Raw genomic sequence first — 15,000 nt, 5'->3', positions numbered from 1 at the left:
GGATGCGTGTTTGTGTCTTATTTTCATGGTCGTGATGAGCACTGAAGATGGTGTTTGATTTCGTGGTACGAGGCGCAATGACAATAAAGTAAACTAAAACAAAACTAATCCGGATTAAAGGAGGAAGCGTTAATTCAAAATTTAACCTGCTGGTCCAAGCAAGCAATCTTTATATGTAGCAAAATAGTAAGCCTCCCTTTTTCTCAATTTACAAAGACTCGTTTAGCGACCGTTCAGTGCAAGAGCAGTGAAAAATCGACTGGTCCTTGCACTTACGACCATCACAGCAATCCTTATGGTCATGAATTCGGACATTTAGCGTCTGGCATATAAGAAGTAGTCCTCACCTTACGACCACGATGGAGACCAGAATTTCTGGGGTTAAGCGAGATCTTAAGTGAGTTATGTCCAATTTTACAACCTTTCTTGCCACGGTTGTTAAGTGAATCACAGCCATTGTTATGTTAGGAACACGGTTGTTAAGTGAATCTCGTTTCCCCATTGGCTTTGCTTGTGAGAAGGTTGCAGAAGGGGGTTCGCCTGACCTTGGGACACTGCAACGGTCGTAAGTATGAACCGGTTGCCCATCATCTGAATTTTGATCACGTGACTGTGGGGGGGATGCTGCTGCCAAGGTCATAACTGTGAAAAGGGTCATAAGTCATAAGTTTCAGGGCGGTTGTAACTTTGGTCATTAAATGAACTGTTGTAAGTCGAGGACTACCTGTATCTATGGCTGTTTCAGCATCCTGGGGTTCATGTGATCCCCATTTGCGACCTTCTGCCAAGCAAAGTCAATGGGGCAAGCCAGATTCACTTAACAGCTGTGTGATTCACTTAACAACCATAGGGATTCGCTCAACAACAACAGCAAAGAAGGAGGCATTAACAAACACAACTCACTTAAGAATCGCTTTGCTTGGCCATGGGAATCCTCGTCCTAATTCTGGTTGCAAATTGACAACTACATATAATTACACTTCTGCTACAAAACACTAAATACTAGCTGGATACTCGTGCTTTGCTACGAAACTATGTGGTCGGGCTTAATTTGGGGGGAGGAAAATAGGGGAGGGGGAGGGAAATTCTGCCTCTGCCTACCAGCATCCATCGGTATTCATCGGGTTAGTGTCCTGTCAGTGTGTGAGAGAATTGACGGCTGTTTGGAAACTGAAGCTGTATTTGCTATGTGAGCAAGAAGGAGACAGCAAGAAGCCTGGGCGTGGCTTAGCTCAACTGTTCTGTCCTAAAGCTGCTTGGTGCTCTGAAACTAAAACTCCTCTGCTTGTGTTTTGCATTTGGAAGAGATTTCTTTTCAGGTGGGGAGGGGGAGTAGGACTCCTTAGCATCGAAGCCTATTAATAATAAAAATAATAATAATATAGGAAATTCTCTGGGGATCATTTTGAAAAATCCTTTCTTAGCGAGCCCCTAGAATCCAAGAGGAACATAGGTGCAAAATTTCAAGTCTGTAGGCTTTACAGTTCTGGAGATTTTGTGATGATGCATGAGTGGTCTTTCACTTTTATAGATAGATAGATAGATAGATAGATAGATAGATAGATAGATAGATAGATAGATAGATAGATAGATAGATAGATAGATAGATAACAGGTTTTCCTGAGTTATGACCATTCACTTAGGGACCATTCAATAATTACAATAACACTTTTTCCCACTTATGATCGTTGCAGCATCTTTGTGGACACAGGATCAAAATTCAGACCCTTGGCAACCAACTCATATTTATCATGGCTGCAGTGATTGCTTTTTGTGACCTTCTACTCAGGAAACAGATTAGAGAAGCCAGACTCACTTAACCCCTGTCGATTCACTTAACAACGGCGGCAAGAAAAGGTCGTAAAATGGGGCAAAGCTCCCTTAACAAATGTCTCATTGAACAACTATAAACTTTGGGCTCAGTTTTGGTGGTAAGTCAAAGGGCTGCCTGGATTTCCTTTTTCTTTCCTTTTCTGCAGATAATATTTCAGATATGTCTGCTTCCCAATCACCCCTTCATGTGATCCCATTTAAGCAAGCTGCTAGATCTCATGAGGTAGGAATTTCCTCTCCTCATTTACTTGGGTGTGATGACTGACATGGATTGATTGTTGAAAAAAAAATGCCACTGTTGTTACTAAGGTAAGAAGTGTGAATAAGATTTTTGCAAGTGGCAACACCAGAATTAACTTGTTTGAGGTTGAAAAGTGAAACAACCCACCATCAGTCTGATGAAGACGTACTTGTGTTTGCTTAACGACAAAAGTTCGGTCACATGACTGAGCCACTTTATGTACGTCATGCCTTATCCCTCTTATGGGTGGGCTCCATTCCGGTCATAACTCAAAGGCTACCTGTATTCAGGTGTAGGTGTTTGTGTAAATGCTTGCCATTCACCAGTGTGCAGTGTCACTTTTTTTAGTTGGCCGTTATAACTTCGGTCGCTAAACGAAAGGTTGTAAGTCAAGGACTAGATGTACTTCAAGTGCAGGCCCAGGAATAGAAGGCCCGAGTTCAAATCCACCTTTACTTTTCGATGTTTGCTGCCTTGGGCTCAGCCATTGTCTTTCAGCCCGACCTCGCAGGAACGTTGTAAGAAATATACAGGAACTGGGCCTGGCTAGTCTGGGGAAGAGAAGGACCAGGGGAGACAGGATAGCAATCTTGCAATATTTGAGGGGCTGCCCCAGAGAGGAGGAGGGGGTCAAGCTATTTTCTAAAGTCCTCAAAGGTCAGACAAGGAATAATGGATGGAAACTGAACAAGGAGAGATTCAACCTGGAAATAAGGAGAAACTTTCTGATAGTAAGAGCAATCCACCAATGAAAGTTGCCTTCAGAAGTTGTGGGAGCTTCATCCCTGGAGGCTTTCAAGAAGAGACTGGACTGCCATCTGTCAGAAATGGTGTAGGGTCTCCAGCTTGGGTGAGGGGGTTGGACTAGATGACCTATAAGGTCCCTTCCAACTCTGATTATCTGTCAAATCCCAAGAAGATTATACTGGGACATTGTTGATTGCTTGTGGAAGTAAAGTTTCCCAGCCAAGGAATTTGAACCAGTGACATCTATTTCCCCTTGAGGGTGAGGTGTGCCCTGGATTCATGCAAGGAAATAAATTGTGTGGTTGTGCACACGCAGGGAGGGAGGGGCCCCTTGACAATTAGTGTGACCACAGGGGTGTTACACATCCATCCCTTGTACCTACCTCCTCCCAAAAGAAAATGTGGCAACTTTAGTCCGTGACTAACGCGATCTCATTGAGTAACACCTTGAATTGGGACAGACCAAACCACCAAGAAAAAACTGCCAACGCCAAGGAATTCTTCTCGGTTGAGATCTACCACCTGGAAGGATATTGCTCCTCACTGAGATCTAACTGCTTGAGACTTCAGGCTATTTGGGGTTCCCCTGTGCTGCCGATAGCTGCGGGGGATGAGTCAACCAGCTAGGGAAGCTCAGAAGAACATTAGGGATAGAAGGATCTTGCGCATCTAGAAATATATGTGATAGCCCTCAATTTGCGACAATGCGTTGATTGCTCTCACTGTCAGAAAATTCCTCCTTATTTCCAGGTTGAATCTCTCCTTGTTCAGTTTCCATCCATTGTTCCTTGTCTGGCCTTCTGGTGATTTGGAAAATAGCTTGACCCCTTCCTCCTCTCTGGGGCAGCCCCTCAAATATTGGAAGACTGCTATCCTGTCTCCCCTGGTCCTTCTCTTCCCTAGACTAGCCAGGCCCAGTTCCTGCAACCGGTCATCGTATATTTTAGCCTCCAGGCCTTTGGTCATCTTAGATAGATTCAGATTAGCAGAGTTGGAAGGGACCTTTTAGGTCATCTAGTCCAACCCCCGGCCCAAGCAGGAGACCCTACACCATTTCTAATAAATGGCAGACCAGTCTTTTCCTGAAAGTCTCAAGTGATGAAGCTCCCACAACTTCCGAAGGCAACTTCTGTTCCACGGGTTGATTGTTCTCACTGTCAGAAAAATTCTCCTTATTTCCAGGTTGAATCTTTCCTTGATCAGTTTCCATCCATTGTTCCTTGTCTGGCCTTCGGGTGCTTTGGAAAATAGCTTGACCCCTTCCTCCTCTCTGGGGCAGCCCCTCAAATATTGGAAGATGCTATCCTGTCTCCCCTGGTCCTTCTCTTCCCCAGACTAGCCATGCGCAGTTCTTGAAATGGTTCTTCGTATGTTTTATCCTCCAGTCCCCTCATTATCCTGGTTGCTCTTCTCTGCACTTTTTCTATAATCTCAACATCCTTTTTTATAATGCGGTGACCAAAACTGGGTGCAGTACTCTAGGCGTGGACTTACTAAGACTTTAAAGGGTGGTATAAGTACCTCACTTGATCTCGATTGTATCCCTCTGTTAATGCAGTTTAGGATTGCATTGGATTTTTGCGTTGGCACCGCAAACTGCTGACTCCTATTTAGCTGGTTGTCCACTAAGACTCCAAGATCCCTCTCCCAGTTCCTGCTATTGAGCCTGGTTTCACTCAGTCTGTATATGTGGTTTGGGTTTTTCTTGCCTAAGTGTAGGACTTTCCTTTTCTCTACGTTGAATTTCATTCTGTTGGATAGGGCCCAGGGTTCAAGTCTGCCAAAATCCATCTGGACCTTGAGCAAATCGTCTTGGGTGTTGGCTATTTCTACCAGCTTAGTATCAATTTCATTTTGTTCGATAGGACTACATCCTTGCTTAATAGCAGTAACCAGGATTGCCGGAATAGCTGTTGTGCTTTATGGGTGCACTGCTTAGTGCAGTGGTGGCTAATCTTTTGGGGCTCCCATGCCGAAAATTGCCGCTGACGCTCGTGTGCTCACTTGCCAGCACCCGGAAAGCAACGCGCCAGGGGTGGGATTCAAATTTTTTACAACTGGTTCTGTGGGTGTGGCTTAGGTGGTGGGCGTGGCTTGGTGGTCATGTGACTGGGTGGACGTGGCTTGGTGGTCATGTTATTGGCTGGACGTGGTCAACTCAGTATCACTCACATCGAGGCATGCATCTCCTCGCCTGGCCTCTCATGACTGTGGGGAATGCTGCACCAGTTGTAAGTGTGAAAAACGGTCATAAGTCACTTTTTTCAGTGCCATTGTAACTTTGAATGGTCATTCCACACAAGCAAAGTACCAGCAAAGGAGGGGAAAAAAACTCCAGAGATATTCCTGAGACAGGAAGTCTAGTCCTGCCAAGAATGTAATAAGGGTTAACGGAGAGGCAGTTTCTGTAAGCAACATCAGAATGTTTCCTTCCTGCCTTCCTTACAGGATTAGTCCAGTAATTTCTTCTAACAACCGGTTCTGCAAACTGCTTAGAAGGTTAACAACCGGTTCTAGTGAATAGGTGCGAACCGGTAGAATCCCACCCCTGCAATGCACGCAGGCCACCCCCACCACCTGCGCATGCCCGTGTGACCCCCTGTGTGTGCCGCCCATCTCTGTGCATGTGTGCGTAATTCCCCCTGTGCGCCGTGTGTCTCTGCGCATGTGCGCAAGACCCCCGTGTAGTCCATGCTCTCTGCACATGCACGAGCATCTCCCGCCCTCCCCCACGTATGCGCACCAGATAGCCGACAATCAGCCGTCGGGCAGCATGCATGCGCAGTGGGGCTCTTCCGGGCAACCTCTCGCGTGCTGGAAGAGGTGGCTGTGGGTGCCACTTCTGGCACGCGTGCCATAGATTCGCCGTCACAGGTTAGGGGCTGAAATTTCACTCCCCATTACCATTATTAAACCAGGATCGCCTGTACTTCAGCTTTGCAGACCCGCAAAAGTTGTAAGTGCGAGGATTGGTTGCCAAGTTAACTTTTTTTAAAATCTCCATTATAGGTGCAAACGATCGCTAAACAAGGACTGTAATACTTCAAATAGAAAATCGACACAGGAGCAGTAAGGAGCTACAGGTTTTTTTTCCACTTGCGACCACGACTGGGCCCCCCAATTTCCATTACTAAGTGGGACAGTGCTTTCAATGAGTTTTGCCGCATTTTACAACCTTTCATGCCACCGTTGTTAAGTAAATCCAGCTTCCCCATTGACTTTGCTTGTCGCAAAAGAGGAATCACGTGACCTTGGGACACAGGAACGTTACTATGAACTAACTATTCATAGTAGGTAGTAGGCAGTTAGTAGGTAGTAACTATGAATCCGTTCCAAGCGTCCGAATTTTGATCATGTGACCATGGGGGGGTGCTATAATGGTTGTAAGTGTGAAAAATGGTCATAAAGTCATTTTTTTCAGTGCCATGGTAATTTTGAAAAGTCTCTGAATGAATTGTTGTAAGTCAAGGACTACCTGTCTATATGAGGATATAAAGAATATTAAAAGTTCGGGTGGTCCTCAACTTATGACCATAATGGAGTCCAGAATTTATGTTGCTTCACTAAGTGAGTTTTGCCCCATTTTACGACTTTTCTTGCCACCGTTGTTTAGCGAATCACTGCAGTTGTTTAAGTGAGCAACACGGTCGTTAAGCAAATCCGGCTTCCCCTGTTGACTTTGCTTTTCTGAAGGTCGCAAAAGGGGATCAGGTGACCCCCCCGGGACACTGCAACCGTCATAAATGTGAGTCATTTGCCAAAATCCTGGACTTTAACCGCATGACCCTGGGGATGTTGCAACGGTTGTAAGTATGAAAAAAAGGATCGTATGTCACTTTTTTCGGCGCCGTTGTGACTTCAAACGGTCGCTCAACGAACTGTTGTAAGTCACAGCATATAGATTTGAAACCAGATATATATTTTATTGGGAATCTTACCTGAGGGCTACAATAGAGAAGTGACACAACTTGATGATTAATGTTTTAACTGCAGCTAGAATTGTATTTGCTCAAAATTGGAAAAATGAGAAAATTCCGATGGAGGAAGAAGTGGTTCAGAAAATAATAGAATGTGCAGGAATGAGCAGACGGACATTAGCAATTAGCAAGAAGAAAAAGAGCATAATAAGATATGGGATTTATTCTACCAATGGCTAGACAGAAAAGTAGGAAATTGAAGTATAATACAAGAGCTACGATACGTTACAACTGATTATTTTGGAATGAATTACAACACGAACAAAAATGAGTAAGAATTGAGATTTGCTATAAAATATGGAATTGAAATTAAAGTCTAATGATGGTCTAATAATATACTATGGTATGGAAGAATTAATCAATGCAATATGAATGTAAATTTAAGAGTAAAAGACTATAGATATTGTGCACAAGTTTCACGTACCAACCGACACACTGTATAACTGAAAGAAAGTTTTATTTTTTGTTTTATGTTTGTTGTAAAAAATTTAAAAAAATTCTAAAACAAAACCAAAAACGAACTGTTGTAAGTTCAAGGGCTACCTATATTCCAGAACATTGGAGGAGGTCACTTTTTTTCTTTTAGAAAACAGACCAAAAAAAAAAAAGCTTGTTAAGGGAAGAATTATTCCGCTTTGGGGTCCAAAGTTTCTGAGACCAGTTTGCGAAATCAGTAGCACAAGAGAGTGTGATTGTCGGGTTTTGCAGATGGAATAAAGTGCGATACACGAGGTAAAACACGCGGGGAGGGAGAAGGGGGAAAAAAGCAGGCTTAAATTCCCCCCTTTACCGCTCTTTGTGAATTTCTGCAAAAAACAACCCCACGTGGGATTTTCCTGAATGGGGTTTGGTTTAAAAGAGGAGGGAAATTCAGACCTCAAAAAATATTCCGCGAATTGCTTCATTTCCTTCTTCCCTGCTGACTTTGGGGTGGTTTCTGTTAACCAGCAGAAAACATCAACAACAACAACGAGAAGAGAAAAAAAACCAGTTAAATTCTACAATTTAGGATGACTTTCCATAATCATTGCTCTGCTGGTGTGATATTTGGTGGTAGACTGCTCTTTTCTTTGTAATTTTTTTAAAAGACAAACATATACAGACAAAAACATAAAAACATAAAACCATCTTTCAATTGTGTGTCAGTTGGTTACAAATATTTTGTGCCATCCTTTCACAGTCCTTACTCACAAGTTGTAAAGGTTCTCAAATTGTCAATCTAACATATATGCTTATTTATCTATCAGTTATTAATCATTCATTTGACTAAACTATTATTCCATCATTTCATATGAGATATTCTAGATTTTATTATAAATTTATATTATACATTCCTCCAATGGTTATATATTTTGTATTATATTCTATATCAATCTATTAATCTTCTACTACAAAACTTCCTAGTCTATTTCATTACCATGTCTTTTTATCTAACCATTGGTAAAATAAGTCCCATATCATATAAAATTGTTTATCTTCTTGTTCTCTAATTTCAAATGTCAATTTACTCATTTCAGCACAGTCCATAATTTTCTTAATAACTTTCTCCTGCATAGGTATTTTTTCATTTTTCCAATTCTTGGCAAATACAATTCTAGCCGTTGTTTAAAACATTTACAATCAAATATTTCAATTCTTTATTGTGCAGTATATTTCCGGTATAATTCCCAATAAAAATATCTCTGGTTTAAAGTCTATGTGTTGTTTTATCATTTTTTCCCAACCATGTGCGGATATCTTTTTGTATCCGAACATGTCCAGATGGTAGACTGCTCTTGAGGCTGGCGGCTCTACTGTACAGCCGACAAGATTATTATTTTTTCCTTCTGCTTGCCGTCACGAGCAATATGGCTGATTCCTGGAAAGGGTGTTTTTAAAACAACACACACACACACACACACCCAAAAATTGTCCTTCTTTGCTTACATTTTGGGTGGGTGTGGGGTAAGCTGCTACTGGTTCGCCCGAGTTTGGGAGAACCGGTACCAAACCAGTAGCTAATTTTATGGCCGGTTTGGCAAACCAGTAAATCCCAACCCTGGCTGGCCCCAGCCACACCTCCCCTCCTCTCCCAGGGGTCCCCCCGCGGCCTAGTTTTGGATCCCAGGTAAGTATAGGGCCCGCGTGGAGGCTTGAGGAAGGTGAAAAACGGGCCTCTCAGAGGCTCTGGAAGGCTGGAAAACGGGCCCATTTCTGGCTTCCAGAGGGCCTCCTGAGCTCGGGAAGGCCGTTTTTTCCCTCTTGGAGGCTCGAGCAAAGCCTCCAGAGTCCGGGGAAGGTGAAAAGCCCCCCCACACACACTGCGATGCAGGAGGCCAACTAGGCCACACCCACAATGGCCATGCCCACCCAGCAACCGGGAAGAGAACCGGTTGTTAAATTTTTGAGGTGTACCCCTGATTTGGGGGTGCCTTCTGTGACCCGACCAACAAGGCCTGTCTCCCCAGAGAGGAGTAAACCTGGAGGAAGGAATGTCTTAAAACCGGCGGGCGCCTTTGTGCAAATTTGGACCCAGGGTGGATTAAGAGTAGGATGAAACGAAAGCCCAAGTTATTGATTTAAGGATATTTGCCCGGTGATCCAGACACCTTCCCCGATTTCACGGGAAGTTATTTCTGGCACGACGTTTCTTTAGTGTTTATCCTCCTCTATCTGCCCTCCTTTCCCCAGTTTACACAGCTACACCTGAGATACACCTGGTTCCTGGCTTCATCGCCAAAAATAAAGCTTTTGGCCTACGAGTATGTGACAATTTTGGTCGTAAGTCGCAGCAGTGTGTCATCACAAGTCCAATTCTGTGCTGGGTTGTTGTTGTTGTTTTGTGGTGATCGTTGGGTGAGCCATGCCGTTGTTGAGCGAGCCCATTGTTTGCTATGGGACGTTATTTCAATAAAGGCGAATATTTGTGGCTCTGGGGTCCTTGCTGCTTTTTAAACTTGGTGTTTTTCTTGTAGACGTTTCATGACCCAGCTAGGTAACATCATCAGTGCAAGAAACGAGAGGGGTTTTGGGAGGAGGAGGAGGAGGAGGAGATAATGGAGTCCTTGATGCCCTCTGAGCTGGGTGGTTTTCTTGCAGACATTTCATGACCCAACTAGGTAACATCATCAGTGCTAGAAGGAAGAGCGGTTTTGGGGAGGAGGAGGAGGAGGACTGCGGGGTCCTTAGTACTCTCTGAGCTAAATTGTTTTCATGCAGATGTTTCATGACCCAACTAGGTAACATTATCAGTGCTAGAAGGGAGAGCGGTTTTGGGGAGGAGGAGGAGGAGAACAATGACTGTGGGATTGGTGCTCTGAGAACTTGGTGGTTTTCTTGCAGACGTTTCACGACCCAACTAGGTAACATCATCAGTGCCAAAATGTCCTTTGTAGTACTGATGATGTTACCTAGTTGGGTCATGAAACATCTGCAACCAAAACAACCAAGAAGCGCCATGATTTGACAGAAACTGAAGGTAAACGTTGGTTTCCGGCAAAGAAGTTGTAAATTGTAATCATGGGACAGCGAGATGCCACCAATAGCCATAAATGCTGGTTTAGGCTGGTTGCTGAGTGCCTAAAATGTGGTTATGTGACCACGGGTAAGGGAGGGGGAACCGGTGGTCGAAACTTCGAATCAGGATCATAAGTAGCTTTTGTGGGGGGGCGTTGTAATTTCCAAACTATTGTTAAATCAAGGAGGATCTGTACTTTGGAGAGATCTTGTTCAAACAAATATTTGAAGGATTTTCTTCTGACGCAAACCCTTGTTCAATAAAACAAACATGAACCAAAAGGGAACAGAAACCTTTTAATGATTCTTACAAATCCCCGGTTAAAAGGCTGCTTATCACTAATTAACTTTGATAAGCACGAGCCTCACCAAAACTGTGCAAGGCTGCCAAGAATAACAGATAAGGTTACCTAGAAATATTTCACAACACAAGAATCTTCAAATACCAGCTTAAGATACTGCAATGTCCACGAGGCTCGAGTTTCAAAACGTCTTTGCTTCCTGCAAAGAACGTCCGATTCACAGCTGGCTTTTATCTTCTTGAAGGAGGGGCCATTACTTTGCAGCCTTACTCCCAAGTCGCCCGTGCTGCTGCAGCTGCTCTTTCCTACGAGGAGTCCTGCGCGCATGCGCACTTAGCACAGGCTCCTCGGGTAACTCCTCATCACTGCTGACAGCTCCCACAATCTCGGAAGGCAGCAGTCCATTCCCTAATGGTCCTGGCCCCTCACCTGAGTCCTCGCTCTCCTCAGCCGTCCGCACCTGCTGCCGGCTAACCACAACAGATATAGGTCCGTCCTCAACAACCGTTCGTTTAGTGACCATTCCAAGTTACAGCAGCGCCGAAAAAAAACAGACTTACGGCCATTTTTCACACTAACAGCATTCCCATGATCACCTGAGCCAAATTCGATCACTTGAAAACTGACTCAGATTGACGACACTTGCGGTGTCCCCGCGGCGAGGCTTGTGTGATCCCTTTTGTGTCCTTCCAACAAGCTAAGTCCACAGGAGGAGGATCCAGATTCGCTTAACAACAGTGTGACTCACTTAACAACCACGGGGATTCGTTTAACACCAGCGGCAAGAGAAGTTGGAAAAACAGGACGCTTGTCTTGCTTATAAGCCATGGAAATTTGGGGGGGGCTCGGCTGTTGTCGTAAGTTGAGGACTGCCTCTTCCATGTGAATTTGAGACATGATTTGCAAATTTTTAAGCTGTTTTTTTTTTTATCCTCGCTCTTTTTATGTTTGGGGCACAGGAAGGGAAGGAAGGCCGTTTGGGGATTATTGAAGGCCTTGGAAACTCAGCGGTGTGAAGTTGAAAGTGGGTCGCTGACAAAGAGAGGCTGTGTTGCCTTTCTTGGATAAATTGGCTCAGCCAATTGCTGAGTCCCCATCAAACGAGGAGGGGAGTTGGAAGGGTTTTCTTGAGGTCATCTAGCCCAGCCCTGCTTGTTCCTCTGGGGGTTGTTATTTTCCCTTGGTCGCCTTGATGTTGCTTTTCTTGTATTGTGACTTGTTTTGGAAACATGTTTAACCATTTGTAGATAAACGGCTGGGGGATTCTGGGAGCTGGACTCCAGTCATCTTGAAGTATGCTGGTTGAGGGATTCTGGGAATGGAAGTCCACCCATCTTAAAGCATGCAGGCTGGGGAATTCTGGGAGTTGATGTCCACCCATCTTAAAGCAGGCTGGCTGAGGGATTCTGGGAGTGGAAGTCCACCCATCTTAAAGCAGGCTGGCTGGGGGATTCTGGGAGTAGAAATCCACCCATCTTAAAGCAGGCTGGCTGGGGGATTTTGGGAGTTGAAGTCCACCCCTCTTAAAGCAGGCTGTCTGAGGGATTCTGGGAGTTGAAGTCCACCCATCTTAAAGCAGGCTGGCTGAGGGATTCTGGGAGTTGAAGTGCACCCATCTTAAAGCAGGCTGGCTGAGGGATTCTGGGAGTGGAAGTCCACCCAGCTTAACGCAGGCTGGCTGAGGCATTCTGGGAGTGGAAGTCCACCCATCTTAAAGCAGGCTGGCTGAGGGATTCTGGGAGTTGAAGTCCACCTCTTAAAGCATGCTGGCTGAGGATTCTGGGAGTTGAAGTCCACCCTCTTAAAGCATGCAGGCTGGGGAATTCTGGGAGTTGATGTCCACCCATCTTAAAGCATCCTGGCTGGGGATTCTGGGGTAGAAGTCCACCCATCTTAAAGCAGGCTGGCTGGGGATTCTGGGAGTTGAAGTCCACCCCTCTTAAAGCAGGCTGTCTGAGGGATTCTGGGAGTTGAAGTCCACCCATCTTAAAGCAGGCTGGCTGGGGGATTCTGGGAGTTGAAGTCCACCCCTCTTAAAGCAGGCTGGCTGAGGGATTCTGGGAGTGGAAGTCCACCCAGCTTAGCGCAGGCTGGCTGAGGCATTCTGGGAGTGGAAGTCCACCACATCTTAAAGCAGGCTGGCTGAGGGATTCTGGGAGTTGAAGTCCACCCCTCTTAAAGCATGCTGGCTGAGGATTCTGGGAGTTGAAGTCCACCCATCTTAAAGCATGCAGGCTGGGAATTCTGGGAGTTGATGTCCATCCATCTTAAAGCATCCTGGCTGGGGGATTCTGGGAGTAGAAGTCCACCCATCTTAAAGCATGCAGGCTGAGAGATTCTGGGAGTTGAAGTCCACCCATCTTAAAGCAGGCTGGCTGAGGGATTCTGGGAGTTGAAGTCCACCCATCTTAAAGCATGCTGACTGGGGAATTCTGGCAATTGAGATCCACCCACTTAAACCTGCCAAGATTTAGAAATATTGTTCTAAAACGTTGCGACAGATTTGTACCTAGCCAGACTTCAAATGTGACCAGTGAAAAAGTCCACCTCCTGTCTGGGCCACTGTCAATTTCTCTTAAATTGAGCTTGATCTTGTGAAATTTTTCCCCCCTCTTAATATTGCACCAGAATCTGCCTTAAATATTTATTTGGGACGTAAACCAAGTTATACTCAAACAGAGATAAACATGATTCTGTCCCTTCTGGTTCTTGCGGTATATAAAAATACAAATGCAGCTTGGTTTTTTTCCTTCTGGTTATGTTAATTTTGTTTTCCATAGTGTCATTAGAGGGTTTGATGAATTTATTCATTCGTCCATTTGCCAGATTATTTTATGGTTACCCATCCAGTTTGTACATATAAGATGGGCAGCCTCGTGCCTTCTTTGGCTACATAAATAAAATGTAGCATTTCCTGTTAATTGATATGGAGAGGTAGAGTGTTCATGCATATGGAGGCTCTCTGGGTGTTTCCAACCGCTCCTCTGGCAGCCGTTTTCAGTCACCCAGACTTCTTTTCATGCCCGAGGTAGAATTTGAGCTCATTACCTCCTTGTGATCTGGGCAAAGTCACCCAGACGGCTTTCATGGCTAAAGTGGGACTAGAACTCACCGTCTCCTGGTGTTTGGCCCAAAGTCACCCAGCGAGCTTTCATGCCTGACTAGAACTTGCCGTCTCCTGGTGATTAGCCCAAAGTCACCCAGCCGGCTTTCATGCCTAGGGCGGGACTAGAACTCACCATCCCCTGGTGATGGGCCCAAAGTCACCCAGCCAGCTTTCATGCCTAAGGCGGGACTAGAACTCACCGTCTCCTGGTGATTGGCCCAAAGTCACCCAGCCGGCTTTCATGCCTAAAGTGGGACTAGAACTCACCATCTTCTGCCTTCTAGTGTGATGCCTTACACACCACTAGATCAAACTGACTCTCTTCAATAGAATTGAAGGGATCTTAGAGGTCATCTAGATCATCTCCCAGGGCAGGATCCACCATGCTATAAAATGCTTGTTTTGATCTGTGCATTGTTTTTATTGATTATTGTATGTCCTCCAGAGTCCCTTCCCGTGAGATGGGTTGTTCTATACGTCTGAATGTAGGGAGTCCTTGACTAACACCTGTAATGGAGACCGGAATTTCAGTTGTTAAAGACGGCGGTTGTTGAGTGAGTCGTGTCTGGTTTTACAACCTGTTTTTGCCAACTTTGTGGTGGCCATTTTTATGACCTCTTTTGCCATGGTTGTTAGGCAAATCATCTGCAGTTGCTAAGTGAATAATGTGGTTGTTAAGCCGACATATCTTGACGTCTGCCGTCATCGTTCCGACTGACAAACCCAACCAAAGCAAGCCCGATCGAGATGATCCAATCTCGAATGCAAAACATTCTTGAGTATATCATATTGGCAAAGATGAGGGCAAAACCCAATCCAGCTAATTCCCATGCAGACCCTGCATAGTTCAAGTTCAGGTTCTCCCTCCCCTTATATAAGACCAGGTCACATTGTCCAATGGAGTTCTTTGCTTTTGTTGTGAGAAAGTCTGGGAAAGTTCTGGTAAACCCCTGCTGAAGTGTCCTTGGTTCCCACAGCTGGCATGGTGATGTCTGGAATGAAATTTCTATCTCTCCCTTCCCTCCCTCCAGATTTCGTTGGCAAGCTGACAGGTGATAATAGTTGCAGCAGCAAAAATGTCTTTTGAAGCTTGACATCTTCTGGCTGGGGAATTCTGGGAGTTGAAGTCCGCCCATCTTAAAGCATGCTGGCTGAGGGAGTCTGGGAGTTGAAGTCCTCCCCTCTTAAAGCATGCTGGCTGAGGGAAACTGGGAGTTGAAGTCCTCCCCTCTTAAAGCAGGCTGGCTGGGGGAAACTGGGAGTTGAAGCCCGCCCATCTTAAAGCATGCAGGTTGGGGA

The 15,000-nt window shown here is 45.1% G+C and overlaps 1 protein-coding gene across 3 annotated transcripts in view; it reads left to right on the top strand.

The window, feature by feature from the left end:
- Window positions 1–15,000, top strand: part of TLCD3A (TLC domain containing 3A) — a 43,509-nt gene that overhangs the window by 2,980 nt on the left and 25,529 nt on the right. The window contains exon 2 of one of the 3 annotated variants that reach the window (XM_087925038.1): window positions 1,980–2,056. The exons of the other annotated variants lie outside the window; for them this stretch is intronic. Coding sequence (XP_087781164.1) covers window positions 2,052–2,056 — 5 coding nt within the window. The 5' untranslated portion in view covers window positions 1,980–2,051. The remainder of the gene's footprint in view (window positions 1–1,979; window positions 2,057–15,000) is intronic. 3 annotated transcript variants of the gene reach the window in all.

Source organism: Pseudonaja textilis, chromosome 1 (assembly GCF_049901715.1).
Source record: "Pseudonaja textilis isolate UNSWEBS1 chromosome 1, rPseTex1.2, whole genome shotgun sequence".
Lineage (NCBI taxonomy): Eukaryota > Metazoa > Chordata > Lepidosauria > Squamata > Elapidae > Pseudonaja > Pseudonaja textilis.
Note: the sequence above shows the minus strand (reverse complement) of the source record. Positions and strands in the feature narration are given on the sequence as shown.